The 27,998-nt window shown below is 43.5% G+C and overlaps 5 protein-coding genes across 5 annotated transcripts; 3 read left to right on the top strand and 2 right to left on the bottom strand.

The window, feature by feature from the left end:
* Positions 1-154: 154 nt before the first annotated feature.
* On the top strand, positions 155-4,447 carry LOC101785599 (zinc finger CCCH domain-containing protein 53). The gene is made up of 9 exons (XM_004977361.2): positions 155-951; positions 1,031-1,201; positions 1,297-1,482; positions 1,582-1,682; positions 1,774-2,028; positions 2,122-2,326; positions 2,912-3,103; positions 3,524-3,596; positions 3,726-4,447. Exons 1-8 carry the CDS (start codon positions 299-301, stop codon positions 3,555-3,557), a joined length of 1,797 nt encoding a protein of 598 aa, XP_004977418.1. The 5' UTR covers positions 155-298; the 3' UTR covers positions 3,558-3,596; positions 3,726-4,447.
* A 1,922-nt stretch (positions 4,448-6,369) lies between these two features.
* LOC101761980 (glutathione transferase GST 23) lies at positions 6,370-8,075 on the bottom strand. The gene is given in 3 exon segments (XM_012847637.2): positions 6,370-7,447; positions 7,585-7,889; positions 8,027-8,075. Coding segments are annotated over 3 exon segments (714 nt in total). The 3' UTR covers positions 6,370-7,087.
* Positions 8,076-8,552: 477 nt separating this feature from the next.
* LOC101784527 (jacalin-related lectin 3) lies at positions 8,553-14,117 on the bottom strand. The gene is made up of 5 exons (XM_004977358.3): positions 13,986-14,117; positions 9,788-10,026; positions 9,470-9,664; positions 9,136-9,348; positions 8,553-9,023 (listed from the first exon to the last, which is right to left on the bottom strand). Exons 2-5 carry the CDS (start codon positions 9,962-9,964, stop codon positions 8,688-8,690), a joined length of 921 nt encoding a protein of 306 aa, XP_004977415.1. The 5' UTR covers positions 9,965-10,026; positions 13,986-14,117; the 3' UTR covers positions 8,553-8,687.
* On the top strand, positions 10,725-14,654 carry LOC101785194 (pentatricopeptide repeat-containing protein At4g21190). The gene is made up of 9 exons (XM_004977360.2): positions 10,725-10,883; positions 11,672-11,693; positions 11,783-11,893; positions 12,216-12,326; positions 12,923-13,066; positions 13,147-13,359; positions 13,471-13,675; positions 13,876-13,981; positions 14,079-14,654. Exons 1-8 carry the CDS (start codon positions 10,795-10,797, stop codon positions 13,965-13,967), a joined length of 987 nt encoding a protein of 328 aa, XP_004977417.1. The 5' UTR covers positions 10,725-10,794; the 3' UTR covers positions 13,968-13,981; positions 14,079-14,654.
* Positions 14,655-22,687: 8,033 nt separating this feature from the next.
* LOC101784121 (probable galacturonosyltransferase 7) lies at positions 22,688-27,861 on the top strand. Its single transcript, XM_004977357.4, has 9 exons — positions 22,688-23,169; positions 23,259-23,299; positions 23,417-23,494; positions 24,366-24,519; positions 24,621-24,673; positions 25,131-25,450; positions 25,716-26,073; positions 26,152-26,703; positions 26,991-27,861. Exons 1-9 carry the CDS (start codon positions 23,004-23,006, stop codon positions 27,267-27,269), a joined length of 2,001 nt encoding a protein of 666 aa, XP_004977414.1. The 5' UTR covers positions 22,688-23,003; the 3' UTR covers positions 27,270-27,861.
* The last annotated feature ends 137 nt before the right edge of the window (positions 27,862-27,998 follow it).

Raw genomic sequence — 27,998 nt, 5'->3', positions numbered from 1 at the left:
CGCAAGCAAAACAACCGCTCAATTCAAACTCCCCACCAAAAATTTCCCCGAAACATTGATGGAGGGAAACCGAAGGGGCCAGTTTGGGTGTGCACCGTCTCCAACCCAACCACAACCAGCCTATTTAATTCACTGTGCTGCTGTGCTAGCTTTTTACAACCGTGCCCCCACACCCCGCTCCCCTCCCCTCCCTGTTTTCACCTCCGCTGCTTTTCACCTCCCGTCCGTCTCCATCGATCTCCCCCCTTCAAGAAGCGGAAGAACCGCCGCGCTGCTCCTGCTCCCCGCGGCGGACGCCATGGACGCCTGGGAGGCCACTAAGGTGGTGTTCGACCGGGTGCGCGCGCTGGACCCCGACAACGCCTCCAAGATCATGGGCCTGTTCCTCATCCAGGATAACAGCGACAAGGAGCTCATCCGCCTCGCCTTCGGCCCCGACCACCTCCTCCACGCCTTCGTCGCCACCGCCCGCGCCGAGCTCGCCGCCAAGCCCGCGTCCCCGCCGTCGCCCGTGCTTGGCTCGCCCTGGGGCGGCGTCCCGAGCCCCGGGGGAGGTGACCATCAGTCGCCGTTCGCCGCCGACCAGGTAGGCTCCGACAGCGGCGACGCGTTCTACCCCGAGGGCGAGTACGACTGCTGGTCGCCGGCGAGCGGCGGTCACCGCCGGAGCTTCTCGCTGAGCGACGCCGAGGTGGGCGCGTGGAGGCCGTGCATGTACTTCGCGCGCGGCTACTGCAAGAACGGCTCCTCCTGCAGGTTCCTGCACGGCCTGCCCGAGGACGACGCGGCGGGGGCGGCGGAGCGGGAGATGGCGGTCATGCGCGCCAAGGCCTTGGCCGCCGCGCGGTCGCAGCAGCTCACGGCGTCCGCGTTCCCCTTCTCGCCGTCGCCGCCCAAAGGCGTCAGCCTCAACTTCCTGCTCCAGCAGCAGCAGCAGCACGAGCACCAAAGGTGCCATTTTTACCTGCAAAGATTGCATTTTGGTTTGGGTCTTGTGCCCACCTTTCCTGATTTGGCGTTGCTGTTTCAGAGCGGCCGCGGCGGGCATTCTGCTCGGCGGCGAGGACATGCACAGGTTCCCGGTGCGGTCGCCTCGGATGGACCGCGGCGAGCTCATCGGCAGCCCCGCGGCGCGGCAGATCTACCTGACCTTCCCGGCCGACTCCACCTTCAGCGAGGAGGACGTGTCCAACTACTTCAGGTACCAAGCACGCCGCCATTATTATTAGCTTCTGTTTTGTTTGGATTGTCACCAATAATGAACGAAATCGATTGCCTTTGATTTCGATCGAGCAGCATGTACGGACCGGTGCAGGACGTGCGCATCCCCTACCAGCAGAAGCGCATGTTCGGCTTCGTCACCTTCGTCTACGCGGAGACGGTGAAGATCATCCTCAACAAGGGCAACCCGCATTTCGTGTGCAACGCGCGCGTGCTCGTCAAGCCATACAAGGAGAAGGGAAAGGTCCCAGACAGGTTCAGGTCCGTCCGTCCCAATCCATCCTACATTGCACGTTGCTTGGCGGTTTCTGTTCCTCTAAAGCAACTTTTCTTTTGCTTTGTTTTTTTGTTTGATTGCAGGAAGCTGCAGCACGCGCACCACGGCGACTTCGTTGGCTGCACCTCGCCCACTGGATTGCTCGATTCCAGGGACCCTTTCGATCTGCAGCAGCCGCAGATTGGTGAGTAGTAACCGTTCTCTTTTTCTGCATGCATGTGTCATTTCTGTTGCAGATTGCAGGTGTTTTGACTTGTTGATGTTGCAATTGCTAGGACCAAGGATGATGTACGGGAACATTGCTAACCATGAGGCGTTTCTGAGGAGGAAGCTGGAAGAGCAGCAGCAGGCGGCCGAGCTGCAGCAAGCCATTGAGCTCGAGGGACGCCGGTTCGTGAGGCTGCAACTCCTTGACCTCAAGAGCAGGGGTCACCATCTCGGCTCCCCCGTGCCTCTGGGACAAGCTGATGGCAAAGGCAGCATCAATGGGAATGGCAATGCCGTCCATATGGAGGATGTCACCATCCAAGGTCTACTTCTTGACCCTGACAAGTTCTTGGCTCTCTTGCATTGGTGAGGTGCTTGCAGGTTTAGAGGTCGTGACTTTGAATCCATGATTGTAGATAGCAAGATGAACAGTACAATTCTTGCAATGAGTGCGCCTGCAGCTGCTGCTGTCTCTGCAACTGATGCAGAAGGCAGGCACGAGGAGCAGCAGGAAGAGGATGGTGATGCCAGTCCCAAGCAGGTGGTCAACCCTGGGGAAGAGAAGAGGGAATCTGGTCCTGTGACAGCAACACCCAATGTTGCTTGCGCATTCCAAGAAAGGTAAGATTGTTGTTGTGGAGTTAAATATTTACCAAATGGGTACGCTAGTTGGTATTTCTTTTAGGGGAAAGGAATGGAGAAAAGGCAGCATAGAGAAACAAAGCTGGCCTGCTTAATTTTTCCTTTCTTTGGGCATGTTTGGCTGGTTGATAAATGTAAACGTAGCCATGCCACACTTTTGCCATCTGTCATTGCTCTAAATTTGCCACTGCTAACAAATTGTTGGAAACTTATCCGTGGTTATAGTTTAGCAAAGATTTGGCAATATGTGATAGTTGAATGAAAATGTTTTTTTTTTGTCTATGATCTATTTATTCTCTGGCCTAAAGCTAACACTCCTCTAAAAGGAATTGACGAATTGTTAATGGAGGTGAGGTATATAGGCTGTTAGGGTGGCTGACGATTTGTTCTCTTGATTGGAAGTAACAAAAGGGGAAAAGAAAAGCCATAGTAAAGGGTAGGGGAAAGGAGAAACGAAACTAATGGCTATTTTTGAGCCAAATCTTGTTGTAACTTGTTCCCTTTCTTTGGGTTTGGTCTTGATCTTTCCAGGATTGATATGTTCCTTGTTTGTTTGAATTGTAGTGGCGTGGTGGAGCACATTTTGCCTGAGAGCCCCTTTGCATCACCCACCAAGGCCTTCACTGATACTTCTACGACAGGTCAAAATGGTAACATCAGCAACAGCAACCCTCATCATGTGGCTTCATCCCTCTTCCCACCTACATCCACCCTTGAGCTGCCCCCATACAACTCCTGCTTCTTTCAGGTGCCCAGGTAAATATTCAGTAATTTAATCTTTCATACTCTTGTTCATACTGTTCGTAAGTTTTGGCTTGTCCATTACTGTTTGAGTAAAGCATAATCTTTTGTAATACCCTTGTCCCTTTCTATTTGTAGTTTCGGTTTGTGTAACTTAAAATATTTCATTGTGGTCGAATTAGTTGAACCTTGGTAGTCTAGATAGGTTGGGCAAACCTATTAGCTCTTCAAACATAGTGCTATGAGTTAGCACCCATACGAATTAATAGAGGTGCTATGCATACATGGACTCAACCTCATCGGTCATGGGTAGGGTTGGGAAAAAATCGGATTTTATACATGGGTGTTTCTTAGAAGTTATAGGTTAACAGCAGGATGTTTTCTTATTGCTATTTATGTGATAAGAAAGATTGTTTTACCTCTGTTTTTCTTCAGGTTTGCTCCTGGGCATGAAGCCATTGGCCTGTGAATACAGAGCAAAAGGGGTCCCCTTTCCTCTAATCTGGGAGTAAGTATCAACTGCCCTGTCTTTCTTTATGAGAGTGCTGTAACAATCAGCTGCTCAATCATGATGCATATAAAATTAGCCTCCCCCTCCTGATAGTCCTGTCATTGTTTATTGATGTGCTGCCTGCAGGGACTATCATGACCCCATCAAGTGGAGGAAAGGGTAGAAGAAAGCTTTAACAAATAATAGGTGTATCTTCAGGGAGGGAACAGCAACAGCAACAGCAACAAAGAAACAAGTCTAGGTTGTTTTAGCTCTAGGTCTAAGTATATGATAGTAGCCCTATAAATAATAGTCGTTTAGTAGCTCCTGCCGGTATCAAGAACAAAGATCAAAGGTCCATCCGGTATGCTCGTTTGTAGTATGGATCTCAGAATGATACAGGTCATTAAACCGTAGATGGTGTAGTAGTAACTAGTCCTGGCAGCCAGTTGCAGTGAAGTGACATGGCTGCATACAGACATCCAAAGAAAACAGAGGCTAGACTGCTAGAGAGGTAGAGGAGTGGACAAAAGCCAGACGGTCATGGTGCTGCAGCTGCACAACAGCACAAGGAAAAGCGACGCGACGAGAGGGGGTACTGCTGGGACCGGAGCACTCACATGAGCAATTCAGCAGGGACCCCTCATCTGTGTCCTATTTTGCCCATTGCTGTTGTCATGTATGCTTGCAGTTGCAGCACTCCTTGGGTCTGTGCATCCACCTTTTGCTCTTCTTTTCATCCTTGTAGTAGAACAGCAGGAGGGGTAGCAGACAAAGAAATCGAAAAGTAATTATCAGCCAATATTTCATCTCTGTCATGTTTCTCTAATGTGGTTTTATTATATGGTGAAGGGCTTATGTTTGCTTTAGATTTTCCTGCACATAACAACTGCTTGTTCTGATTCTAAAGCTCATTTGGAATGCATTCTGCAGCATTTGATCGACAGGTGGCAGAGAATGTAATGCCCATTTGGAATACAAGAATTTTCAATTTTGGTGATAATAGTTAAATTGTTTGTGGAGGTTTGGTCCGGTTTGCCGATTTTCTGGGCAACCGAAAGGCAGGGGGCATGAGAGCGAGGAGAATCTGATGCAGTGTGAGATTGACGTGGCTGTGAGTGAATGGAGGGAGACCTGATGGGGAAAGGGGGAACAGCACACTCACCTTTCGGTATATGGGATGGGATGCCCAACTTGCTTGAGCTTGGTGCATGCAGAATGAACTTGTCTCATGGCTGGCGATGCAAACGGGTTGTCTCGTGCTCACGCTTGTTGGCACCATGCATTGGATTGGATGATCTGCGTCGTTTGCAACTCTGCATGCATGGTCTCGCCATCGCCATCAGAAAGAGCAACAGTGCAGCTGATGTCTTGCTCGTGTCTTCTTAGCTGTATGAACATGATATAGGAAAGCTAGGGAAGAGAATTGGTCGTTACTTGCTCCTAACCACCGGGCATGAGATGGATGCAGGCAAAGCCATTCACAGATCAAAGTGATTGATGCTGGGACTGCGTTTCCGGGGCCACGAAATTAAGCAACGCTGGAGGCTTGGGCTTTGCCCCCGTACCTCTGTTTGCTGAACGAGTGGGCTGGGTGCTCCACATTGAAGTCACTGCTAGCAGTAACAACTTCTTCGATCGTTGTATAATAGGTTAATAGGATATATACCATTACAATTTTCGCGTCTAGGAGATATGTTATTACTATTCGCCTATTCGTAATCGTGCCATTACAATTCGTTCTTTATCGTATATTCGGCTATTCATAACCGTACCATTACAATTCGTTCATAATCGTACCATTACAATTCGTTCTTTGTCTTATATTAGCCTATTCGTAACTGTACCATCACAATTCGTTCTTTATCTTATATATGCTATTACTTACCCCCTCCGTTTCTCAAAACATTCGGACCAAATTGCCCCTGTCTTCTTCCTCTTCCCCTCCTCTTTCCTTTCTTCCCCAATCCCCAGTCTTCTTCCGACGGAGGCTGCAACCACCGCCACCAAATCTGCCGAGCTCCGCCCCTGCCTCGCGAGTGCACCGCCGCGGGCCAACATGCGGCACATGATGGCCACCTCCCGCTGCACGTCCACCGCGTGCGCCGCCCTGTCCTGCCCCGGCGACGCGCCGGCATTCCCCGTGGCGGGGGCGGCCGAGCTCCCGACCCTGCGCGTACCGGCGCACGAACTCGGCGGCGGTGGTGCGGACCACGGCGGGCGCGGCGGCGTCGGCGTCCTTGCGCGGGGACGGGGACGGGGACGGGGACGGGGAGGCGGTGCTGGCACCGTCGCTACTGGAGCGGTCGTCGCGGTCGCGCTCTGTGACGGGGAGCACGAAGGAGATGCGGCTGCGGAGCTTGGATTGGGTGGCTGCTCCGGTGGGAAAAAAGGAGAGATGAAGGTGAGAGAAGGGGCAAGGAAGAAGACAATGGGCAAGCGAAAATTGTAATGACATATATCCAATTAACCCTTTATAATCATCGAAGCAAATTTTGAGGTACTCCTTGGTGTCCTTGCCACGGTACTCGCCCTAGGCGTGTTTGGATCTTATGTTAAAATTTAGCTCTGATAACATCGAATGAATGTTAAGGTGCTAATTAGAAAAATTAAACATTGAACTAATTATAAAATTAATTGTAGAAGCCCCGTGCTAATTCGCGAGACGAATCTATTAAACCTAATTAATCCATCATTAGTAAATGGTTACGGTAACACCATATTGTTAAACTGTATTGTCCTTATATTGGACTTATATTCTTCCAATGGGACGAGAGGAACCTTAGGAAACAGCACAACATCTTGGATTCTCGCGTGTTCAGTACAGTGTATAGCCGCTCAAGGTCCCAGATGATCGACGTGCCAATAATAAACAAAGTTCTTTCTGAACACCTGAGTTCCTGCTGGATGGGTTACTGTCATAGAGCTCCAGAACATGCACGGGCACACGCACGGCTATGTTGTGCCATGGCCTGACGGCCCCACGGCCACGGTTGTCTACACTGCTGTACTGCTACAATACTTGCCATCGCGTAGTGAAACGGTTGTGTGCATGCACTTGGACTGTCAAAAACTTAACCTCCCCACTTCTACAGTTGTACCGTCCTAGTGAAAATGTGGCGACAAGAGGGGGCAGCAATATAAACGGGCTTGGGCCTCTCACTTCCAGTCCACTGGCACAGTTCAGCTCGGGCCACCCTGCAACAAACATCAGGCTGGCATTCATGGTACAGCAACAAGGTCAAGGAGGTAAAATAGCAAGCAACTAGTGCAGATAAAATATTGGATGCAAATCACTTGCGGAAAATAAGGTGAAATATTTGCAGTCTGATAATAGTCCTCCTTTCAGTTACACACGCTAGTAGGTACTTGAGAAACTGCAGTAACAAGTGTAGGAAACACTATTTGTTTTTTTAATTCTTTATTTTCGGTGCAAACACTATTTGTGCCATATATTGACCCTCTGATCCCAATCAAACTGAAGAGGCTCAGTGGCAAGATGACCTCTACTACTTAACTTTGCCGTTTAGAAATGCTTCACGTATTGTTTGTAACCTGAGCCGCAACTTGTCCAGCGGTGGCAGGTGGTCCTTCACCACCGGCGAGCTCAAGAAATTCCCCATCCACGCAGACAGGGAAGGGAGCTTCTCCCCTGCGATCATCTTGACACCAGTGATCTCCTCGTACATCGGAATCACATACGACAGCGGACCAAGCGATAAGTCCACGAACCCAATCTTCTCGCCGGCAAAGAATCGCTTCCCATCAAGCTCCTTCTCCAGAACCAGCAGCTGCTCTATGGCAGCTTCGTGTGCATCCTCCTGTTCTTGGCCTTGCGTGGTGAACCACTTCCAAATCGGTGGCGAGAGCTAAAAGAATGTACAAGTATTACATGCTTTTGTTTCATATTCTCAAATTACACACGATCTATGGAGAATGACTGTAATTGGAAGTGGGAATCAAAAGTTCAGAAGTGATGAACAGAAGAAAATTGTAAATTTCTGACCTTATCCTGCAGAAACCTCACCCAGAAACAGGCCATGGCACGCTCGTAGGGATCCTCCGGCAGGATACGGTCACCGCGGTCCTTCCACGCCTCATCGATGAACTCGAGTATGACCTATGACTCTGCGATGGGTTTACCTTGATAGACAAGCACAGGAATTTTCTTGTGCACGGGGTTGTAGTCGTACTCCACGCCTTTGATCCTTGGCGCCCATATCACTTTGAAAACGTAGGGGTTTGGCCAGAAGCCAAACAGCTTCACCTGCTTGTCTCTCTCTCGTTGATAATTCACGCTGGATTGTAAGGCTAGTTTTAATGGGGAATTTCATTGCAATGTTATCAAGATTAGGTACTTGATAACCGAGCCAGATGGGTTTCATGGAGATGAAACTCCACATCCTCTCTTCTCATAATGACCCTACCAAGTCAATAAAATTGCTGACGTGGCATAGCATTTAATGCTCGTGAAACTTCCCATTGAGATTGACCCATGTACTGTGAATTCATCCGTCAGCCTAGTAGTTATATTTGCTTTATTATTAATTTTCAAGTGCTTTAGTTTCTTGTGGTGCTGAGTAGTTTCAATGTTTAGTAAGCTTTGGCGGCTTAATAGTCTGCATAACAGAGTAGTATGTCCTTGTCTCATGAAACAGGATTTCTTCTCTCTTTATTAATTGGTGGTAGTCGTGGCTGCTTTGTCCTCCATGATCACCGGCGGCGTCTGCTCCGCCTTGGCCGGTCGGTCTCCGCCGTGCTGCTGCACCTGCCTGAAGATGGGTCTGAGATTAGGGCAGAAAACGTCGCACGGTCTTGATTCGATCGATTCCACCACCGTACGTACGTGCTTGCTTGCACCAGATTTATGCTGCAACCCAACCCAAAACCTGGGTGGATTCGAGTCGGACTCCACCAGCCGTGGAAATTACTAACTGCACGGCCCATGGGCCAGCATAGGTTGCACCGCACAAATTGCTATCACCACCAGTCTAACGCACATTTATTTATGCTTTTGTAACAGCAGCACAAGCAAAGCTACAGTAGTTTGTAACAACAGCAGCACAAGCAAACCCCAGCCAACAATGGCGTCAAGAAGCCAGCAGCCTTTTAAATCTTCCTTTGCTCCATCTCGGTGGGCGGGCGCACGGCGTATGGCTGATGGCTGTAGTTGTAGCCGGCCGGGTTTGAGGAGGAGCATGATGGCTTGATGTAGACCCCAATGGCATCGAGAAGCCAGCCGGAGCGCCCCCAGAAGCCGACGATGCAGGCGCCGTCCGCCGCCGGCACAGAGAAAGTCGTCGTCGTCTTGTTGCCGTACGGCCCATACGTCCTGCCGGTGCTGGTGCGGAACGTCAGCGAGGTGATGACGGCATCGGGGACGCTCCCGAAATGGCCGATCGTGCCCGCCACCGCAGTGACATGCTCACCGGCAGACAGCTCGATCTGCAGCAAATCGATCAGGGCTGCTAGCTTCGATTGATTCACTCCTAGCAACTACTGCTTTCATTAATTCATAGAAGAAGAATGAAGAAGAAGGTTCAGCTAATTTAGTTACCACTGCAGGAACTCCTTTGGAGCCGAAGGAGTGCGGGAGCCCCCACTGAGCAGCAGCAGCAGCAGCTGGGGAGTAGTAGTCGCAAGCCATGAAGTGGATCGCGCTGGAATGGTACAAGGTGATGCTGCGGAGGCGAGGAGGGCTGGACGCACGCATGTAGAATGGCTTCCCGCCGGATCCACCCCACGTCCCGACGCTGATCACGCCCCGAGGCTGCTCATCATCCATCGTTCATAATTCATAGTAGCAGTTAGTCATCGTAAAAAGCCAAAACTAAACAAGTTTGTTTATCATAGGCACAGGAAGTATGATTATACTAAAAAGATGCATGTACCGAAGTATGATTATTTGTGCGATATCTCTGCTGGGCCTTGGGAGTAGCACTGCTATTATCTTGGCCTTCGACGCATGGCGATGGGATCCAATCACGAACAAGGCTCACCGAAACGGGTTGCCACACCTGCGCTAGTCTTTCACCCCTGCCTCGCTGCCGTCCCAATCCCAAAACATTGTTGGCATCCCAGAGCTCCTGAAATTGGTAAAATTAATCACCTCCCTTTTCTTTTACCTACCCAAAACATGATCAGCAAGAAGCAGCAGCAGTTACATACACCATCAGTGGACGGCATGTGTGCATATATGGATCAATCACCTTTGCGAGGTAGGCGAGGGCCCCTCTGATGCTGAAGCTGACGCTGGCGCTGTCGGGGCTCCTCTCGAGCGCCCGCCCGAGCTGGATGCCGATGAGGAGAGCACCGGCGTACACGAAAAGGGGCACCACGATGATGAGCAGCACGGCAGGCCCGGAGAGCTTGAGCTTGTTCGCCATTTCTATTCTTCTTCGATCTGTTGTTGGATCCTGTCCTGCCGACCGATCGATCTCCAGCTCCACTGCAGCAATAATAACCAATTGAGAGATCGAGAGTTGCTGGACGGCAGCACTTGTTGTCTACCTACATAAATTTGCTAATCGTCCGACGATCCTCTTACTACAATCTTTGACTATGGATAGTATCGATTATTTCGTTTTAATTGTCATTATCGTCTCTTGTCTCTTTTAATCAGCTGCCGGTGCAACGACGTTGATCAGGACATCAATCAAGGACGAAACAGAGATTAATATTTAGCCCAGGTAGGAATATTTTACCTTGGATTCAGTAATCAGTAGCCTTCATCAAACACTGACAAAAGATACGGCGACAAATGGACTCAACAAGTTACATACGCCAAATACTAATCAACATCAGTTTGGCTATCCAACAATGTGTGTGCTCACTCCACACGGCTGCTATCTTTTTGTTCCTTTTTTTTTTGTTTGGGTTTATTGGAGATGCGGTATGCACTTTGATGTAATGTCCATATGCACTTTGGGACATGTGCCTCATTTTTTTTAATTTTTACGTTCTGATGCATCTTCGTTAGAGGATGTTAGAAGCCGATATTCATTACACACACACGCACGCACGCACGCACGCACACACACACGCTACTGTGTGGATATATGGGCTCTATCTACTCTACGGCCCATCGGCCTGCACTGCGTGGGACTTGGGAGCCCAGCCCACACGGATCCTCTCTAGCTCCCTGCCTTAGGGAGCCTGCGCCGCTCCCAGACACCGACGTGCCAGCCGTACAAGGCTTTCCGCCGCCGCCGCCGCCATGCTCCGGCATCTCCGGCGATCCCTCCGCGCTCTTCACCGCCTACCCGCCAGCGGCCACGCAGCCTGCGACCCCGTTCCCCTCCACCGGTGAGTTCCTTCCCTTCCGTTTCCCAGTCCCCTATCATTAGTCTACAGCCCCATTCTTTTTCCTTCCTTCAAATCACCATGCTTGTCTTGTCTCCTAGCAAATCACCACTGTTACCAGTCTACCACTAACCTAGCCGCAGTAGTAGCGGTGTCCAACAGCCAGTTCACTTTTAATTGCAAAAAAGACTGTGATGCCGAGCTTGTGCCGACTGCGCTCTTTTTCTGTTTACCTCTTCACACTACGATACCCCAATCTCATTTCCCCCCAGTGTTGTCAACTGCTGCTTAATGGATCGGAGTTGCTACTGTGACAGTATAGACACACTTGGAACTTCTTCATAGCTTTTCTTGCTCATTCTTGTTTCGCAGTTGGGCCTTCCTGCTAGTTTTATAATTCTCTTGGATGGTCGTGGTCCAACTAAATTGCAACAATTAACTACCTAGTACTGTTCTTTACTAGTTGTTGAAACGAGTAGCTTGTCATTCATGCCACTGCAGGTGTTCAGAGTTGCGAAAGCAATGGGATTTTGCCCCCCTTTCCCTTGAGAAACCAAATTATGCTTGCTGAGGCTAAAGTATTTCCAATTACAGATAAAAAGTAGCTTTTTTTGTTGCCAATCGTCTATATATCCATGAGGGTGGAAATTGCATGTCTAAATAAGTTGATTCTTGAACTATAAAATTGCAAGTTCCTAACTTTTGTAATCCCTCTTACTAGGTTTGTAGTTTACGATTTCTTAAGAAGATAGTGTTTGATAAACTTTTCCTTTTTATTTACAATTGTGCAGGTTCTTGAGTTCGCAGATAGAGGTACACACCTCTGCATCCTAAGCAATAAGTTGCTCTTCCTTAATGCTGTTTAGTCCTAAAATGTTTTCACCTCTGCAACATCTGCTTAGCCCATATCTGGTTGGTGTAAGCATGCTACTAGAGACTTCTCTACTTCCAAAAATGTTGCCGGAGGTCGAGTATATCAGCAAAAGGAGTTAGAACCAACTACGCCTGCAAAGGTAGGCACAATACCATCACTCTTTGTTTTGTATTGAAACAATTCTATTTGTCTTTGTAATTATTTTGTCTTGCCAGTCTTTCCTTCTTGTTGTTCAGTATTCAGAAATCCTCTAATACTTTTGTTTGCTCAGCATGTCAAATAGCCTAGTTGATATTCAAAGTTTCAAACTAGATGTACTTCTTCAGTGTTTCTACTTGGATGCACTGATTGCATAGAATAGTTTCTTGCAATTTCAAGGTTGGTGGTTTATGTTTAGCTTCAAAACTGTGACATTATATATGGTTAAGGTGTGGATTGAAGAATTTATCATTCTTACACAGGATACTGATATAATAATCAAACGTATACAAAAGAGCACAAGGGAGTTGGAACAAGGGCCTGTTGGAAAAAATTTGTCTTCGGCAGAGAAAAGGAAATTTCTTGTCAACACTGTATGTACACTGCTCATGTGTTCTCATTAACAGATATAGCATATTATGTTTCAAATGATGATGATACACATGTAATAATGTGTTTACATTTTGAAAATTATAAGTGACAATGAAAGATACATCGACAGGATTTTTTTAGCTTGCATGTAATTCCATTTTTTTTCATTAACCAGATTCAAATTGTATTGTATGGTACATTTTATAGGCAGTTTTCTTTCACCTGCAGGATAATATATAGTAGTTAATTCACATTTTGCTTTATTTTCTTGATTTTGGTAGAGGAATGATAGCAGCTAATTCGTTATATGTTGAATTGTTGTCCTAGGAAAGTAGATTATGCTAGGATCTGTCGGCTCTTCTTTGAATGACTAATAGGATCATATCCTTGCATGTATAAAACGAACAAAGCAGCGCATTAATCTTTTGATATTGACCTGGGTGTATATATTATAGCCTCTATTCTTGTTTAGCGTGGATAAAATTACACCACTCATGCATATTGAAAATTTCCAATAAGATTTTTTTTCATTGCAGTCATTTAGCTGCCATTTGCCCTGGGCAACAAAATTACTAAATACAACATTATCTAACTGCAGCTCCTTGGCCTCGAAGATTCAAGAGAAGTTGTTTACGGCACCCTTGATGCTTGGGTTGCCTTCGAGCAGGATTTTCCTCTGGCTTCACTAAAGCAAGCACTTTCAGCTCTCGAAAAGGAGCAACAATGGCATAGAATTGTCCAGGTATTGTATCTTCTAAGTTACTTTCAACTGTTTTTGTCTTCTATGCATTTGAAGTAAATTTCGTCTGACATCATATTCAGGTGATAAAATGGATGCTAAGCAAAGGGCAAGGAAATACAATGAGAACATATGAGCAATTAGTGTGTGCACTTGAGAAGGATAATAGAGCTGAGGAAGCACATAAAATCTGGCAGAAGAAAATATCCCATGACCTCCATTCAGTTCCTTGGCGTTTCTGTCATCTTATGCTGGCTATCTATTATAGAAATAATAGGCTAGAAAGGCTTGTGAAGGTTTGAACCTTAACCCCGTCACTTCTGATCCAGTTTAGGTTATATTTCACTTATTTTCATGTGACAACACAACTTATACGTCTGAATTGCCCTGCTTTTCTGATGATTTAGCTCTTCAAAGAACTAGAAGCATGTGGTCGTAAAACTCCAAGCAAAGATATTATACGGAAAGTTGAAGATGCATATGAAATGCTTGGACTACTAGAAGAAAAGGAAGCGTTGCTTGAAAAATACAAGGATTTATACAACAGGCCATCTCGAGATGATCGAAGGAGAGGCTCCAAATCCAATAAGACTGAGTTGGATAAAATAGATGGTTCGTTTCGATTCCTCATGTTAAATGTTCTTTGAGATATTGTGTACTACGCCTATGAAATTCTAGTTCCTTCAAATGCAGAATTTGGTTCTTTTATGATGACAAGCATTGTTTAATCTTTAGAGTATTCCCCCCAGCTGCAAGAATTCGATTCATTTGTTAGGACACTAACAATTACAATACTATTATTCTGTTCTCAGCTGATGGAAGCATGAAAAGCAAGATGGAAACATCTGAAAATCATCAAGATCACTGTTGCCCTTCAGATAAGGAATCAGCTGTCACCGCTTAGTCATGAGAAGAGAGGTACCTTAAAGACTGCAGTCCATGAGTTTTAATATACAGTTATGTTTGTAGAAATGCTTCTTTGACATTATATCTCCCTTCTTCGTTCTACTTCCAGATTCCCCTGGAACTCTGAAAGTTAAAGAAAAAGTATGTGTCAAAGGAGAATATGGGTAGTTATGATAACAAGTGAAGTGGTAAGCTAAAGCAGGTGGCCATATCTTTGCTTTCTTGATGCTTTGCCTACCTTTTCCCCACTGTGTGACAAAGCAGGCCATCAGAAATCACGGAAACATACGATGGGAACTTTGAAGCTTGCATTTTTGTTGGGCCCAGGCCAACCTGAAGAGCTTTGGATATGGTTAATTGGTTATGGGGCTTTTGTCTCAAGGGGACGCACTTGATGTACGCCTACCTCTAGTTTTGGCTTTTGACCCTGAGCGTTAAAAGAAGAGATGAGGAAATGATGATGGAAGCTAGTTGTGATGCATAGTGCCAGGAGCTGAAGTAGTTTGCACGCTCAGTTGATGGGCATACGTGGCATAATGCTGCCCATCTTGTTCCCAGCATGTGGCTCTGGCCCACTACTCGACTAGTATGTTTGAATTTGGTGCTAAAGATGTGCATAATGGAGGAGGGCCTGGGCATTTGATTCCTCTAGCTATAAAGTGTTTGTTTCTCAGGTTTGTGGGCGTATCGCATCTGATCTGCGTTTTGAACATGTTTGCACTGCCTCGGCCGCTTTGCTTTCCTATGGGTGTGCATATTATCTTCTTCTTCTTCTTTGAACAGGAGGGCATGCAGCCACCTCGAATGCTCTGTTTTGCAGTCGCTTGAACTCTGCTTTGTTGTACTGTTGCAACGAGTACCTCCTCTTATCATTCTAGGTTATATACGAAGTCGATGCTGGTTTTTTCACTGGTCGGTCAGGAGGACAAGAGCAGTGGCGACGCCACTGGACTGCATTGTTCCATAGAAGCTTTTAACGAGTCGACTGGAGTGAATATTGATGGTACTATTGAGAGTGATATGCTGAAAATTCTGGCACCAACTTCCAACCATCTTGATATTGATAGCAAGGCTAAAAGGAGGCGGCTTTGGCCCCCACATGATCGGATCCCAGGCCCATCTTGGTAGTGCGATCTTGCGTTGTGCTTGTGCGGATAAGTGGGCAACACTAGCGCATTCTGATGCATGCAAGACATGAGATTTGCATCACAAAGACAAACTAAGCAACTGCAGTGCAGATTTGCTTCCAGCAGGAAACAATGCAATAGTCGCCTCCATGATTTTTTTTTAAAAAAATGATGACTGACTGACTGTGGTCACACGTAGGGATGCAAGTTATATGTATTTTGGATCATTAGGTCGACCCAAAAGGTTGATAAAATGAACTAGAATGTTATTCCACGTAAATAATTTGGGAGGATAAATAAACTAGAGTGGCATGTCATCGTAATTAATCAGTTGATCTAGAATAAAAAAATATTATTGGGTACCCACTTGCATTCCTAGTCACACGCGCGTGAAGCGCGAATGCGGCAGGATGTTGGTTAATCCCTTTGTCAAGATGATCCCACAAGAATGGCTGCCGAATCAGCAACAAAGTATACTATAATATATAGATACTGCTGTCGTGAACTGTGTAAATGTAAAGTGAAGAGTGCCAGCACATGCATAAAACAGAAGAAAATTAGAATCCCGAAGATCTGAGACATGGATCAGCACGAATTACGCAGCGTTTTAGTGCCGACCATTTAGTTTAATACTACTGCCTAAGAGCATCTCCATGGTAAAAAGATTCAAGATTTCTTGAGTTGCTCATTTTGACAGACTATCCATTTTCCACCCTTCAAATCTCAACAGCTAGTTTTCTTTCTAAAAATTTGCACTCTTCATCCACTCTAACAGCCCTCTCTATTTTGTACTACAACAACCTCTCCATTCTGGCAATTACTGTACGTGGGACCCACACTTTGGCGAGCCAAATTGGCAAGCAGGAGGGGAAGGATGGCAAGCGAGATAGTATAACAAGTCAGATAGCAAGTCTTTTGGAGCACAATTTTCTTGATGGTTTGCTAAAATTTAGCTTGGGGAGCTGGAGTTGCTATCAGAGTACTAGGATACCTCCCAAGCTTGTGGCTGTTGCAACTTGCAAAGAGCAGAGCGCCTGACTCTGACTGATTGACTCACTCACTCACTGATACTGGTTTTGTTTAATAGAGTACTAGTGGTTGGTGCACGCCCATGCGCGTGTATCGCTACACAATTTTACATTTGATTTGTTTCGTAGAGAATATTAGAATGGATAGCATACTGGATAAGCAAAGAATGACACATATTGAGACCACTAAGCTTGACAATAGTTGAGTATGGATAGGTACATATATTTTCCAAAATCAATAAGTTCCAGTCTAAACTTGCATAATTAACTAAGAGGCAGTCTTCAGGTTTATTATTGAATCAATAGATTTGATAATATGGAGTAAATAAATCAGCGCTGTCATCAGATACTCGTAGATGTGGTGTTGGTTCCTTCACTGCAGAAAGGTGGAAGATGCTTGTAAGATGATTTATTAGTAAATGTAATGAAATAAGAAAAGTTTGCATGGAAATATATTAACAACACGGTTGGAAAGGTCATCAGAAGATTATATTGTTGTTATCAATTGGAGCTTCTAGTTCTTTTTTGCCGTGGAGCAGTCATAATTGGAGATGCAATTTTTTACTGGCATCATATGCCAACAAGAGCAAGGTATAGAGTATATTATATGCTTCGTTTAAATGAATTAGGTGATGAGAATTTGTATAGATGGCTGGTTTGGCAAATTAGTATCTAAAACATTTTACCATTATACAGAATGGAAATTAGAAATTATATATATATAGAGATGTTTAAGGGAGAAGACAACGTTGTGTGTACCTCCTTAATACTGCGTTTCATAAGCCTCTTCGAGTACGTCCTTATCATAGTTGAATTGTGCGTAAAGTGAAGAGTTAGTACATTGTCACAGCAGTGATAGAAACATTTATTGTATTCTAGAGTCTGTAAAATATGCAACGCTATAAGAAGAAACCATGTTGGAAATCTGATTGATTGGGAATAAAAGAATTAACTGCTATATGAGACTTTATGGTAGGGCACATCAACTTCACTAAAATTTAAAATAAGAAAGAGCAGGAGGCAAATGAAGGCATGAGTTTACATTCATAAAACTAATTCAAAGTAAGATTTTTGCAAAATTGTATTCCCAGTCCGCAAAATTAGTATTTCTAAAAATATTTCAGTATACTCCTTTCAGTTATAATTGGTCTTTTTTTTCAGAAGGAATCAGAGGATCCCATAGCTACATCAAAGTAATCACGATCTTCACATAACGGGGATCCTTACTTCTTGTACTACCAGAGCAATAAAGTTAAATTTCTAAACGAAATGGGGAGCTATGCGACTACAAATCTAGGATTTAAAATAACCCTATTGCATCTTCAAACCAGGAAAAGCTGCCTTCAAATTTCAATTAAATACAATCGCTCCCAACTCCCACTTCAAAGCATGTTTGTTAAGTATCCCCATTATAAAGAGCACACGGAGTGTTATCTGTATGATGCATTTAAGAATTGAGCCCACACCTTACGTTTTTCTCTTTTTTTAATTATAACCAGATATCTATTCTACATTAGTGCTTGCCATTTTAGGCCCTCAATTAACAATATGAACATTTATGATTTTTTAGCCTTGCAAAATTGGTCCATCAATATTAAGATATATCACAAAGCATCAGTAGCGCACATATGAACCACTTATAAAACCACAACAATTAGCTTAAGTTCTTGACAATAAATTAAGTATCTTCAAAGATCAAGAGAAAGACAAAGTGCTAGTTGAAATCTTTCTGCAACATGCTCAAATTATCTAGTTAATGCAAATTTATGTGGAGAACCGAATTACTGGAATTCATAATTACTTATTTCTCAGCCTACTATTCTCTCAAATATCAAGTATGGACATTCATTTGGTTTGCAAATATGGTAAAGCAGACAACAATTACATACACTGTAGCTGCTTGTGCATGATTGAAAATGAAGAGGCATCCCAAAGCTAAGCTCTTTACCTGTCCTTTTGTAGCACTCTTGTTTCAGCTTCTTTGCTACCAGATTGAATGTACCTGAATACAAATAGGGGAGGATGTTAGTGCTATTTAGGGTATTTGCCAGCAACAGTATTAAAGAAAAAGTGGAAAACTACAAGAGGTGAAACTGGGAAATTAGCCGTACACTTGTGTTCTATGCAGTACTTCGCCTCAATGGGAAATATAAAGGACATATGTAGCTAGCAAGTAACCACATTGAATTTTTAAGCTTATATTTGCAAGAGCAAATTGTGGGGTAGCTAAAATTGAATGATTACCTGGAAGTTACACGCTGCAAGCATTGACTTATCTGGTACTATCAGTAGAAAATCTGCACAGAGACTTACACTACCATTAGAACAACCTTCAATCTGAAAGCAAAATTCAAAAGTTAGGAAAAGAACATTCAGATAATTGACACATGGGAAAAGAGCCAGCATGAACAGGGATAAAACAGGAGGCACTTTCTTCTTGATATAAGAAAGGAGCCTTTGTTTCCGGACTATATAACATCACCACAGATATTAGCTGGGTAATTAAACCAAGTACCATTGCTACAATGATACAACCCAATGTATGTAATAATCTTAAACGAAGATGTAACATGTGCAGTATGCATCAGAATGTGCACAATGCTTGCGTTCTGAACATGGGGACGCTAACTCAAAGAATATAAAAAGCAAGGTATGAATAAGCAATTGATATATCAGCACCAAAGTTTCACTTGAGGGAAAAGAAAACAGATGTTCAAACAATTTTGTCCAGGTCTTCTCCAAACTCAGCAATAGGAAGCCATATGCTTGCCACCTAGCTCAATGGGGCACATAGCATCGAACCCTGCAAATTCGACAGAGAGATTCAGGTAAAAAATAGTTTACATGATCCTGAACCAGTGAACCTAGATGATTATGCGGTAATTGTTTTGTGATATGTTGGACATAAACTAAAAATGTAACACAAAACATTCATGATTACCTGGATGAACCATTGGTTAGAAACTGCATTACTAAATTACTAAAGCTATGTAGTTGTTCTGGGATGATTCAATCCACGTATGATGTTTTGTACATCAATAGCAAACTTAACACCAAGGGATCAAGGTTAACTGATCACACACCATTGATGGCTGATTGATCGTGTTGCTGCAGCAATTCGACGTATACAGATTTCAGGAACATCCTTGATGGCCTCTTTGGCAAGGCCTCATGTGCAGCTAGATGCCGGGGCAGGCAGGCCAAGGATGCTTGTGGACTACTTCACGGGTGGCAATTGCTGCAGCTGACGACTCCGCTTCTGACATGGAGCTTTATCTGCAAATGAAAAATCTCTTCACATAAATGAAATCGACCAAGTAAAGATATACACGTAAGTAGTGGACAACCCAAATTTCCTACACCTAAAGCTTCAGCAACCATATCAGCACAGACACCGAGCAGCCAATCCAGCTGCATTAGGCTCACTAGTCCATCAACCCGTGCTCCCGCACGGGCTAATATTTTTAGAAGCTACTGTATTTAAAAATTATTTAGAAATTAAACTCCTAGCTAATAATCAAAATTGTTTACCTACCACTCTCTTATTTTTCAATACTTCAACATAATACTTATATAGATATATGTATCTATCTTTGTCTAGTGATTGATTTTTAATTAATAATTACTCTATGCATGTTTTCATCCATATTCGTAATTTTTCCATTTTGTATCACACCTCCAATCCTCCATACGTTATGTTTAGCATACAAACCAATATTTTTCATGGATTCCTCACATACATGTATAAATAGTCTAAAAAGGTGGCACTCATCATGTGTATATACTTTAACTTAGTATTTTTATATTAACAATGACATAAATAGGTAATTTAGAATCATATATTAGTTTACTTTTTGATATTTCTGTATGATGCACATAAAGATAATTAGATTAATATTTAGGTGTTTACTTTAGGTTATTTTTAATAATGACACACATGGGTAACATAGATAAAATTTTAGAATGACATTTTAAGTTATGCTTTATAATTATGTGTATTAGTAAATTGGATGAAGATTATGGGGTTACTTTAGATTATTTTTTATAATAGCTGAGCTCGGTAATTTAGATATAGGTTTAGAGCTCATTTTTTAATATTTTCATAATGACAGTGGTGGGTAACTTTTTAAAAAATATAATAGATCAATGGCTATGATTATTAGAGTTTACAGGATTGGTGTTTGATGTTTTTAATTTTTACGAGAATTTGTCTCTTTTTTCTACCTTGTCTCGTGGGAACTATTGTGGAGTCTCCAATGGAAAAAAAATTAGACTACACTGCTACAAAACTATTACCATAAGCTACCTCTCGTTTGTTAAATATCGAACACAATATTTATGTAGATATATACTTAATATCTTCATCCAATTGTAATCAATTTTAGTTAGTAATTACTCTATAATATTTTCAACCTCATTCATAATCTTTAACTTTTCACTTTGCACCGCAGGTATGCGCTTGAATTTATTTAATGAACCCTAAGTTTGAGATACAATTTTAGCATAGAAATCTATATTATCATCATTTTATATCCCTATAAATGGTGACACACATCATGCGTATAGACCTTAATTGTTATATCATATACCAATAGTGAAAGATATAGATGATTTAGAATCATATATTGCTGTATATTTTTAATTAAGGTTATTTGATTCAAATGTAGGGTTACCTCATGTTATTTTTAATAATGGCATATGTGGGTAATATAGATGCAAATTTAAGGGGTTACTTTAAGTTTAAACTTAAGTAATAGTGGTAGGCAATTCAATTGCAGATTAGGGGGTTATTTTAAATATTGTTTATAATGGCATAAGTAGGTAATTTGGATAAAGATTAGGGGGCTACTTTAATTTATTTTATATAATAGTAGAGGTGGGTAATTTATATATAGATTTAGGGGGTTAATTTAGGCTATTTTCATAATGGCATAGGTGGGTAATTTTTTAGAAAACATAATAGATCCAATGGCTATGATGATTTGAATCTATCAATTGATGGTTGGATGTTTTGCTTTTTTGTGAGAATTTTTAGGATTTCTCTCTTTTTCTAGAGTGTCCACCTAGGAATCCTAGGTGGCTTCACCTGGAAGCTTTAAAAGGAGCCTCCAATTAGTAATAGTAGATTCTAGAAAATCAAATTAAATGATTGAAATAGAATCAATCTGAATCCGCAACAAGCAGTGGACCAATACAACGTGCAGCCAATGGCGAGCTCCGTAGATAAATCATCGAACGGGGTAAAATTTTTCTACTAACGTGTCCACCGCGATTCGTTTGTTGTATTAATCAAGTCTGTTGACGAGGTAGCTGACCTGGTTGATGATAGACGGTGCGTGTTTCTACTCGCGCAGCTTTTGTTTACTGTAGTAGTTTTCCAGGTAGACTGAATTAAAATTTGCACTGCATAGCTCTGTCTAGTCTGTCCGACTATGCAGAGTCATCACCTTTTCTTATCCTACTAATGACGAGAACATGAACAGCTCAAACTGTTGGTGGCGTGGCTGCCGCTGGCTGAACAGTAAGTTGTAGGTAGTACTACCCAACACACATCCAGGGGCGGTAGATGCGATGCAATGCAATGTGAAGAAGAGGATAGAGGAGAGGACCATGAAAAACAAATGGATCCCATCGATCCGGTCGGTCGAGGTATAAATCCGTCCAGTGGTGTGTGATGGCGACACAAGAAGCAAAGCAGGCCCGGCCCTGTGTCGTTTTGTCCCTCTCGATCGTGCAAAATGGCAAACCAACCTACTGGACTCGGTACTCTAGAGGAATGCGTGAGCTTCATATATAGGTGTACTTGTTTACTGATCGATAAATATTACATACGTATAGCAGAGCTAGCTAACCAAGCTCCAAGGCCATCATTCTCAGTAGGTGCAGGTCAGACTCTTTCCCTCATCTCCGGTTCAGTTTTCCCTCATCTCCGGTTCTTTCAGTTTCTTCCTGTGGGAAAGCAAAGGAAATGATAGTGATACAAGCATGTCGCTGAAAAGAAGAGCATGCAAGCTCGTTCGGCTGGCTGGCTGCTGCGGCAGAGAGCTGTTGCGTGCTGCAGCTGCTGCGGCAGAGAGCCGAGCAGCAGCAGCCAGCTGCAAAGCAGCCAGCCCCCATAACCTTTACTCACAAATAAGTGACGAGTTAATTAGTCATTGATGTGGCCTCCAAGAAAAATATGATCTTGGCTCTAATTTTTGTTATAATATGTTTATAACACATACATCAAACTTATATTAGTGTAAAAAAAGTTACTTTTTGATACAAACCTACTCATATTATTTTGACGCAGATAACTATAGATTCCGTAATAAACTGAATCTGTTTTGAGTCGTTTAACAAGCAGAGCCACTGTGCTAACTTTTTTCTCTGTCGCTCCATTTTTGCTACTGAGGAGCGACAGAAAAAAAAACATATATAAAAAAGTTGCATCAGGAGGAGCTCAAGGAGCAGTTTCTCTATTTTCCCGCACACATGCTGGCCCCGGCGGAGCAGGGTAGTCCTAGTCCACTTGTTTTCTGTCAAGACGCGTCCAAAGCAAAACTGCAAAAGCAGGGGTTTTGGGCCACGCCATGAGGGGTCCATTGTGTTCCTCCGCCCCCGCTGCACACTCCATTCCTCTCCTCTCCTGCCCGGTGTAGGCGTAGCGGTGGTGTGCTTCGTTCCATTCATCCGTTGCACAGTAGAGCAGAGGAAGCTTGAACGCGCCCTGCCCGAGAAAGAAAGAAAACCGCCTGCTTTCCTTCTTTCCTGTAGCTTAATGCGGAAGTAATTACTCCATTACCATCCCCACCACCGAGCTGCAGGTGCAGCCGCTGGCGCTGGGAGCGGAGGCAGAGCAGAGCAGAGCACAGGCGGCAGTGGCCAGTAGAGTGGAGCATGAAGAAGGGGCACCAGCTGCAGCAGCAGCATTCCTCTCCCCTGTCGCTGCCGCCACCCAATAAGCGCCGCTGCAGCGGCCTAGCCGCCGCCGTGCCGGCGCTCGTCGTCTGCTCCATCCTGCTCCCGCTCGTCTTCCTCCTCGGCCTCCACCGCCCCGGTCCCGGTGTGCACGCTGCTACCTCCTCTCTAGGGCCTCGGATCTGTACACGACTACTCCTTCCTTTTGCTTCTCTAACCGTGTTCCCTCTGCAGGCTATGGATCGGAGGAGCGCGCTGCGGTCGTCATCAGCACCGTAAGCTAGCTGCTGCTTCTCGCGCCAACTTCACATTCTGCTCTCAAACTCTACTGATAATATCCTCTGAGCACTAAACTTCATCCTCTGATTGATTTCGTTCTTCTGCTTCATCAGGAGCTGGCCAGTTTTGGGGCGCGTAGTAACAAGCAGCATCTGGAGAATGGGGGCGCCATGAAGCACAAGCTGCTCAAGGTTACCCGCTACCATTCAACTAACACGCTCTGCTACAGTGATTACGCATTCACGCTACTGTACCGCTCCTTGCTTCCCCATCTTTTGCGTAAGGGAAATAACTGCGGCTCAGCACCAAGTTGTGCGAGACGCGGTTAAAATTTATGTCAGCAACAACGAGAACCGAGTTGATTTTTTTTCCAGCTGTTTTTCGCGTAAAAAAATGAGGAATTGAACTACTTGCATCTACGAATTTTCAAGGCGTTCGTGCGCTCCGCGTGTGCGTGCGTGTTTTGCGGACGTCTGCATAGCTGCGTGTTGTGACGCTTAACAACCTACCGCCTTTGTCTCCATTCTAGAGTTGCTATTCTTGTAGGTGGCAACCCAAGATTGTTTCTTCCATCATGCCTTGCCATGCCTCCGATAAAAATGTACCCAAAACTGCTGTTGCTGTCAAGATGCTCTCTTCCATTGTGCGATTCCTCTTCCATTGATTGGCCTTTTCCGTTCTTCTTGAAACAATTTGAGGTTGGCCTTTTCTATATTCTGTGACCACCTTTCTGCCAATCCATATCTGAATTGAAGAGTGAATGCAAAATATTCTTACACAGCTTCTGAATTAACAGTGTTGCGATAAGCATATTGTAACACTAGTGAGTAGTGATTCCAAAACAGATCATCCGGCAGTGTGTAGTGTGTCCAATACTGCTGATGAAACTTTGCTCAAATCTGGAATCTGGTGCGCAATTAGCTAGCTACATGAACCACTTTGCCACATTGATGTTTCCTGACTCTTGCCTGAAACAATAATCAAGAGCCTGCCGTACTTAAGGTCAAATGTTTCCTTTTCAATCTTGACTAACCTCCTTTCTTTTTTTAACTTTGTATGCAGGATGTTTCCAAAAAGAAGGCGTCTGGATCCAACGGGATTTCAGCTGAGATGTCTCCTAGATCAAAGTCTAAGAATCATGCTATCAAATCAAAAGCAAAGCTCAAGGGTGCTTTCTCTTTAGTGGAGCTAAATAATGACATCTTCAAAAGCAATGGTAAGCATTAGGAGCGTACAAACAGCAAAGCATTGCTAGTATTTTTGTTCGAAAAAAAGACAGTGCCAGTATCCATCTTACCGTTTCCAGTGGTATTTCAGGACCTGATATGCTGAAAAGATATCAAAGGAAGGACCTGTCCTGGAGATCAAAGGTAACAGACAATCTCTTTATTTGGCTGCATTTTTTTATATTAAAGTAGTCTGCAACTCTGTATTTTTTGTATTTGAATAACAGTTGTTTAGACTGTAGGCTTTACACAAGAAAAATGTGAGCTCAGTTCATGGTATGAGGCTTTTGCGGCAATCCTACTACCACTCATCATTTATGGCCGTATACCATGTTGTGAATTGGTTTTACATACAGTGTTCTATAATGTACATCAGTTAGAAGTAAGCATATACGTTTTCATCCTTAGTACTTCAAGACTTCAGCAAACCCCTGTAAGAGCCAATTGCAGTTAGTTCAAATGTTGGCACTACAGCTTTGTAATTGTTGGTTCAGGATGTGACTCCTGTATTCCTGTGATGATTTGTGCTTTAAATTTAAGGCCAGGCATTTTTTCTACTAGGGATCCTTCATAACTGCTCTGCTCTACTTTTGTGCCGTAGGAATCTAAAACTGTTTTGCGACATGATACTGTTGTTAATGGGAAAGAGAACCATGGTCAAGAGACAGTGCATGAGGGGAATCCCAAGTCCTGTGAACATGAATATGGAAGTTACTGCCTCTGGTCTACTGAGCATAGGGAAGTTATGAAAGATGCTATTGTGAAGAAGCTTAAAGATCAACTTTTTATTGCAAGAGCTCATTATCCTAGTATTGCAAAAATAAAGCAGCAGGAAAGATTTACACGTGAACTGAAACAAAGCATTCAAGAACATGAACGCATGCTGAGTGACACCATCACAGATGCTGATCTGCCACCAATGTTAGTACCATCTTAGATTGAAAAAATCTTATATGATCTTTTTTGTTTTTCTAAACTTTTTTGCCTACATTGCTATAGCAATTCATTAAGCTGGCTCCATTTCTTGTTTCAATTGACATCTGGTTTTCTTCAAGCAATGAAGAATGTAGCATAGATCATTATGATGCATGTGACTTACTTCTAAAAAAATATCGCATTGCAATTCATTTTTGTTTATTTTGTCCTCAATTTGTTTCTGAAGGTAATGGCTGCTTGATCTTTTCAGTTTTGCAAAAAAGCTAGAGAAAATGGAGAACACAATTGAGAGAGCCAAGTCTTGTGAAGTAGGATGCTCTAATGTTGAACGGAAACTTAGGCAGCTACTTGATATAACTGAAGATGAAGCTTATTTCCATACAAGACAGAGTGCATTTCTATATCATCTTGGTGTCCAGACTATGCCGAAAACTCACCATTGCTTGAACATGAGATTGACATTAGAATATTTCGAATCTCGATCAATCCGCACGGACCAACTAAATAAGCAGATGCTTGAAAGTCCTACCTTCCAGCACTATGTAATATTTTCCAGAAACGTGCTTGCAGTTTCAACCACTATTAATTCAACAGTTTTGAATTCCCAGGTATACTGTTATTTTCAAATAACTGAAAAGGTTTTGAGATATCCATCTTATTGCTAACTTATGTACACACATTTTCAGGATTCTGGCAGTATTGTTTTCCACTTGTTCACTGATGCGCAAAACTTTTACGCGATGAAGCATTGGTTCGACAGAAATTCATACTTGGAGGCTACTGTTCATGTAACTAACATTGAGGATCATCTGAAGTTCCCAAAGCATGAAGATTCACTTGAGATGCAACAATTATGGCCTTCAGAGGAATTCCGTGTTACAATTCGTAATTATTCTGAATCTTCCCAGAGGCAGATGAAAACTGAGTACATATCTGTTTTTGGCCATTCACATTTCCTGTTGCCTGACCTTCTTCGTAGCTTGAATAGAGTAGTAGTTCTGGATGATGATTTGATTGTCCAAAAAGACTTGTCATCTCTGTGGAACCTCGATATGGATGGTAAAGTGGTCGGTGCTGTCCAGTTCTGTGGAGTTACATTAGGACAGTTAAGAGCTTATATTGCCGAACATAGTTTCAACTCCGATGCATGTGTGTGGTTGTCTGGTCTGAATGTCATTGAATTGGAAAAATGGAGAGACCTCCGTGTCACCAGTTTGTATCATCAATCACTCCAAAAGGTCAGTACCCCTTAGTCCTATCCAAAGATTCACATGAAATTATAATGCGTATCTTAAGAGTTTTTTGTTTGGTTTTCATGTAGTAGCTCTAGCATTATCTTCCTTTTTCCAGATAAATTCCTCCTATGCCGCTGAAAATTCTGAAGTTCTCTTATATGCCATTGATGTCTCAATGACAGGCAAGGGAACTGTGAAATTTCAGGGGCATAGCTGGAATTACCCATTTTCACTGACCTACTTATCTTGTGTATGTATCTTCTGATGCACTGCCTATGCTTTTCTTATAGCTGCAAAAGGAGAACCTGACATCAAAGCAACTGAAAGCACTCCCTGTTAGTATACTTGCCTTTCAAGATCTGATATACCCTTTGGAAGACTCATGGGTTCAGTCAGGCCTTGGACATGATTATGGAATTAGTCGAGACGATATAGAAAAGGCTCCTACTCTACACTACAATGGTGTCATGAAACCTTGGCTTGATTTGGGGATACACGATTATAAAAGCTACTGGAGGAAGTACATGACTACAGGGGAGAAATTCATGATGGAATGCAACATCCACTAATTAACAGTACCATGAAATGCACCAAATACTACCATTTTGTGCATTTGAACCGCGGACCTCATGGACTTAATGAATTGACAAGGTTATGGTAACTAGAAAATCACTCCAGGCCTACAGATGACCCAAATACACCCCTGCGAAGGCGATGCTCAAATCCCAAAAGGCTAATAAACTGAAATGTCCTCTGCAAAACCTTGCAATTGTCAGCAACTCAGCATCTAAGATATCAGGAGGACACCAGCGTGAAACCTTTGGAGTAAAGTTACAGACCCTCTAAGAGATGTGTCGGTTCTTTCACCAGTTTATACACAATTGAATGACCTTTTTCATTTGCTGCTTGGAATTGCAAAAGTGCAGTTCCCTTGCTGCTCATGTTTTGTATAATTTTCTTTTATGCTATTCTTTTGCTCACTGTACAAGAGCAATACTAAGGCAAATGTTGACTGTGGCACATCATGTACAGGGAGCAGCAAATGATGCCTAAATTAGCAAATAGTCGCCTGTAGTTCTCTGCCGCAAGGCTTGTTATTGTTTTTGTTATTGTGTGATGCTGATATCCCACTGGCGGCATAATGGATGGTTGTTTATTCTGCTCGATGGCATTCATTTTTTTGAATTTAGGATCTTTTTGCTGTACAAATTTCATCAGTTCTCCAAAGAGTGAGAATTCAGATGGTTGTGCCTAACATAACTTGGATTTAGATCTGCGATCAAGCACAGCAAACGAAA

This window comes from Setaria italica, chromosome VII (assembly GCF_000263155.2).
Source record: "Setaria italica strain Yugu1 chromosome VII, Setaria_italica_v2.0, whole genome shotgun sequence".
In the NCBI taxonomy this organism is placed as follows: Eukaryota; Viridiplantae; Streptophyta; class Magnoliopsida; order Poales; family Poaceae; genus Setaria; species Setaria italica.
Note: the sequence above shows the minus strand (reverse complement) of the source record. Positions and strands in the feature narration are given on the sequence as shown.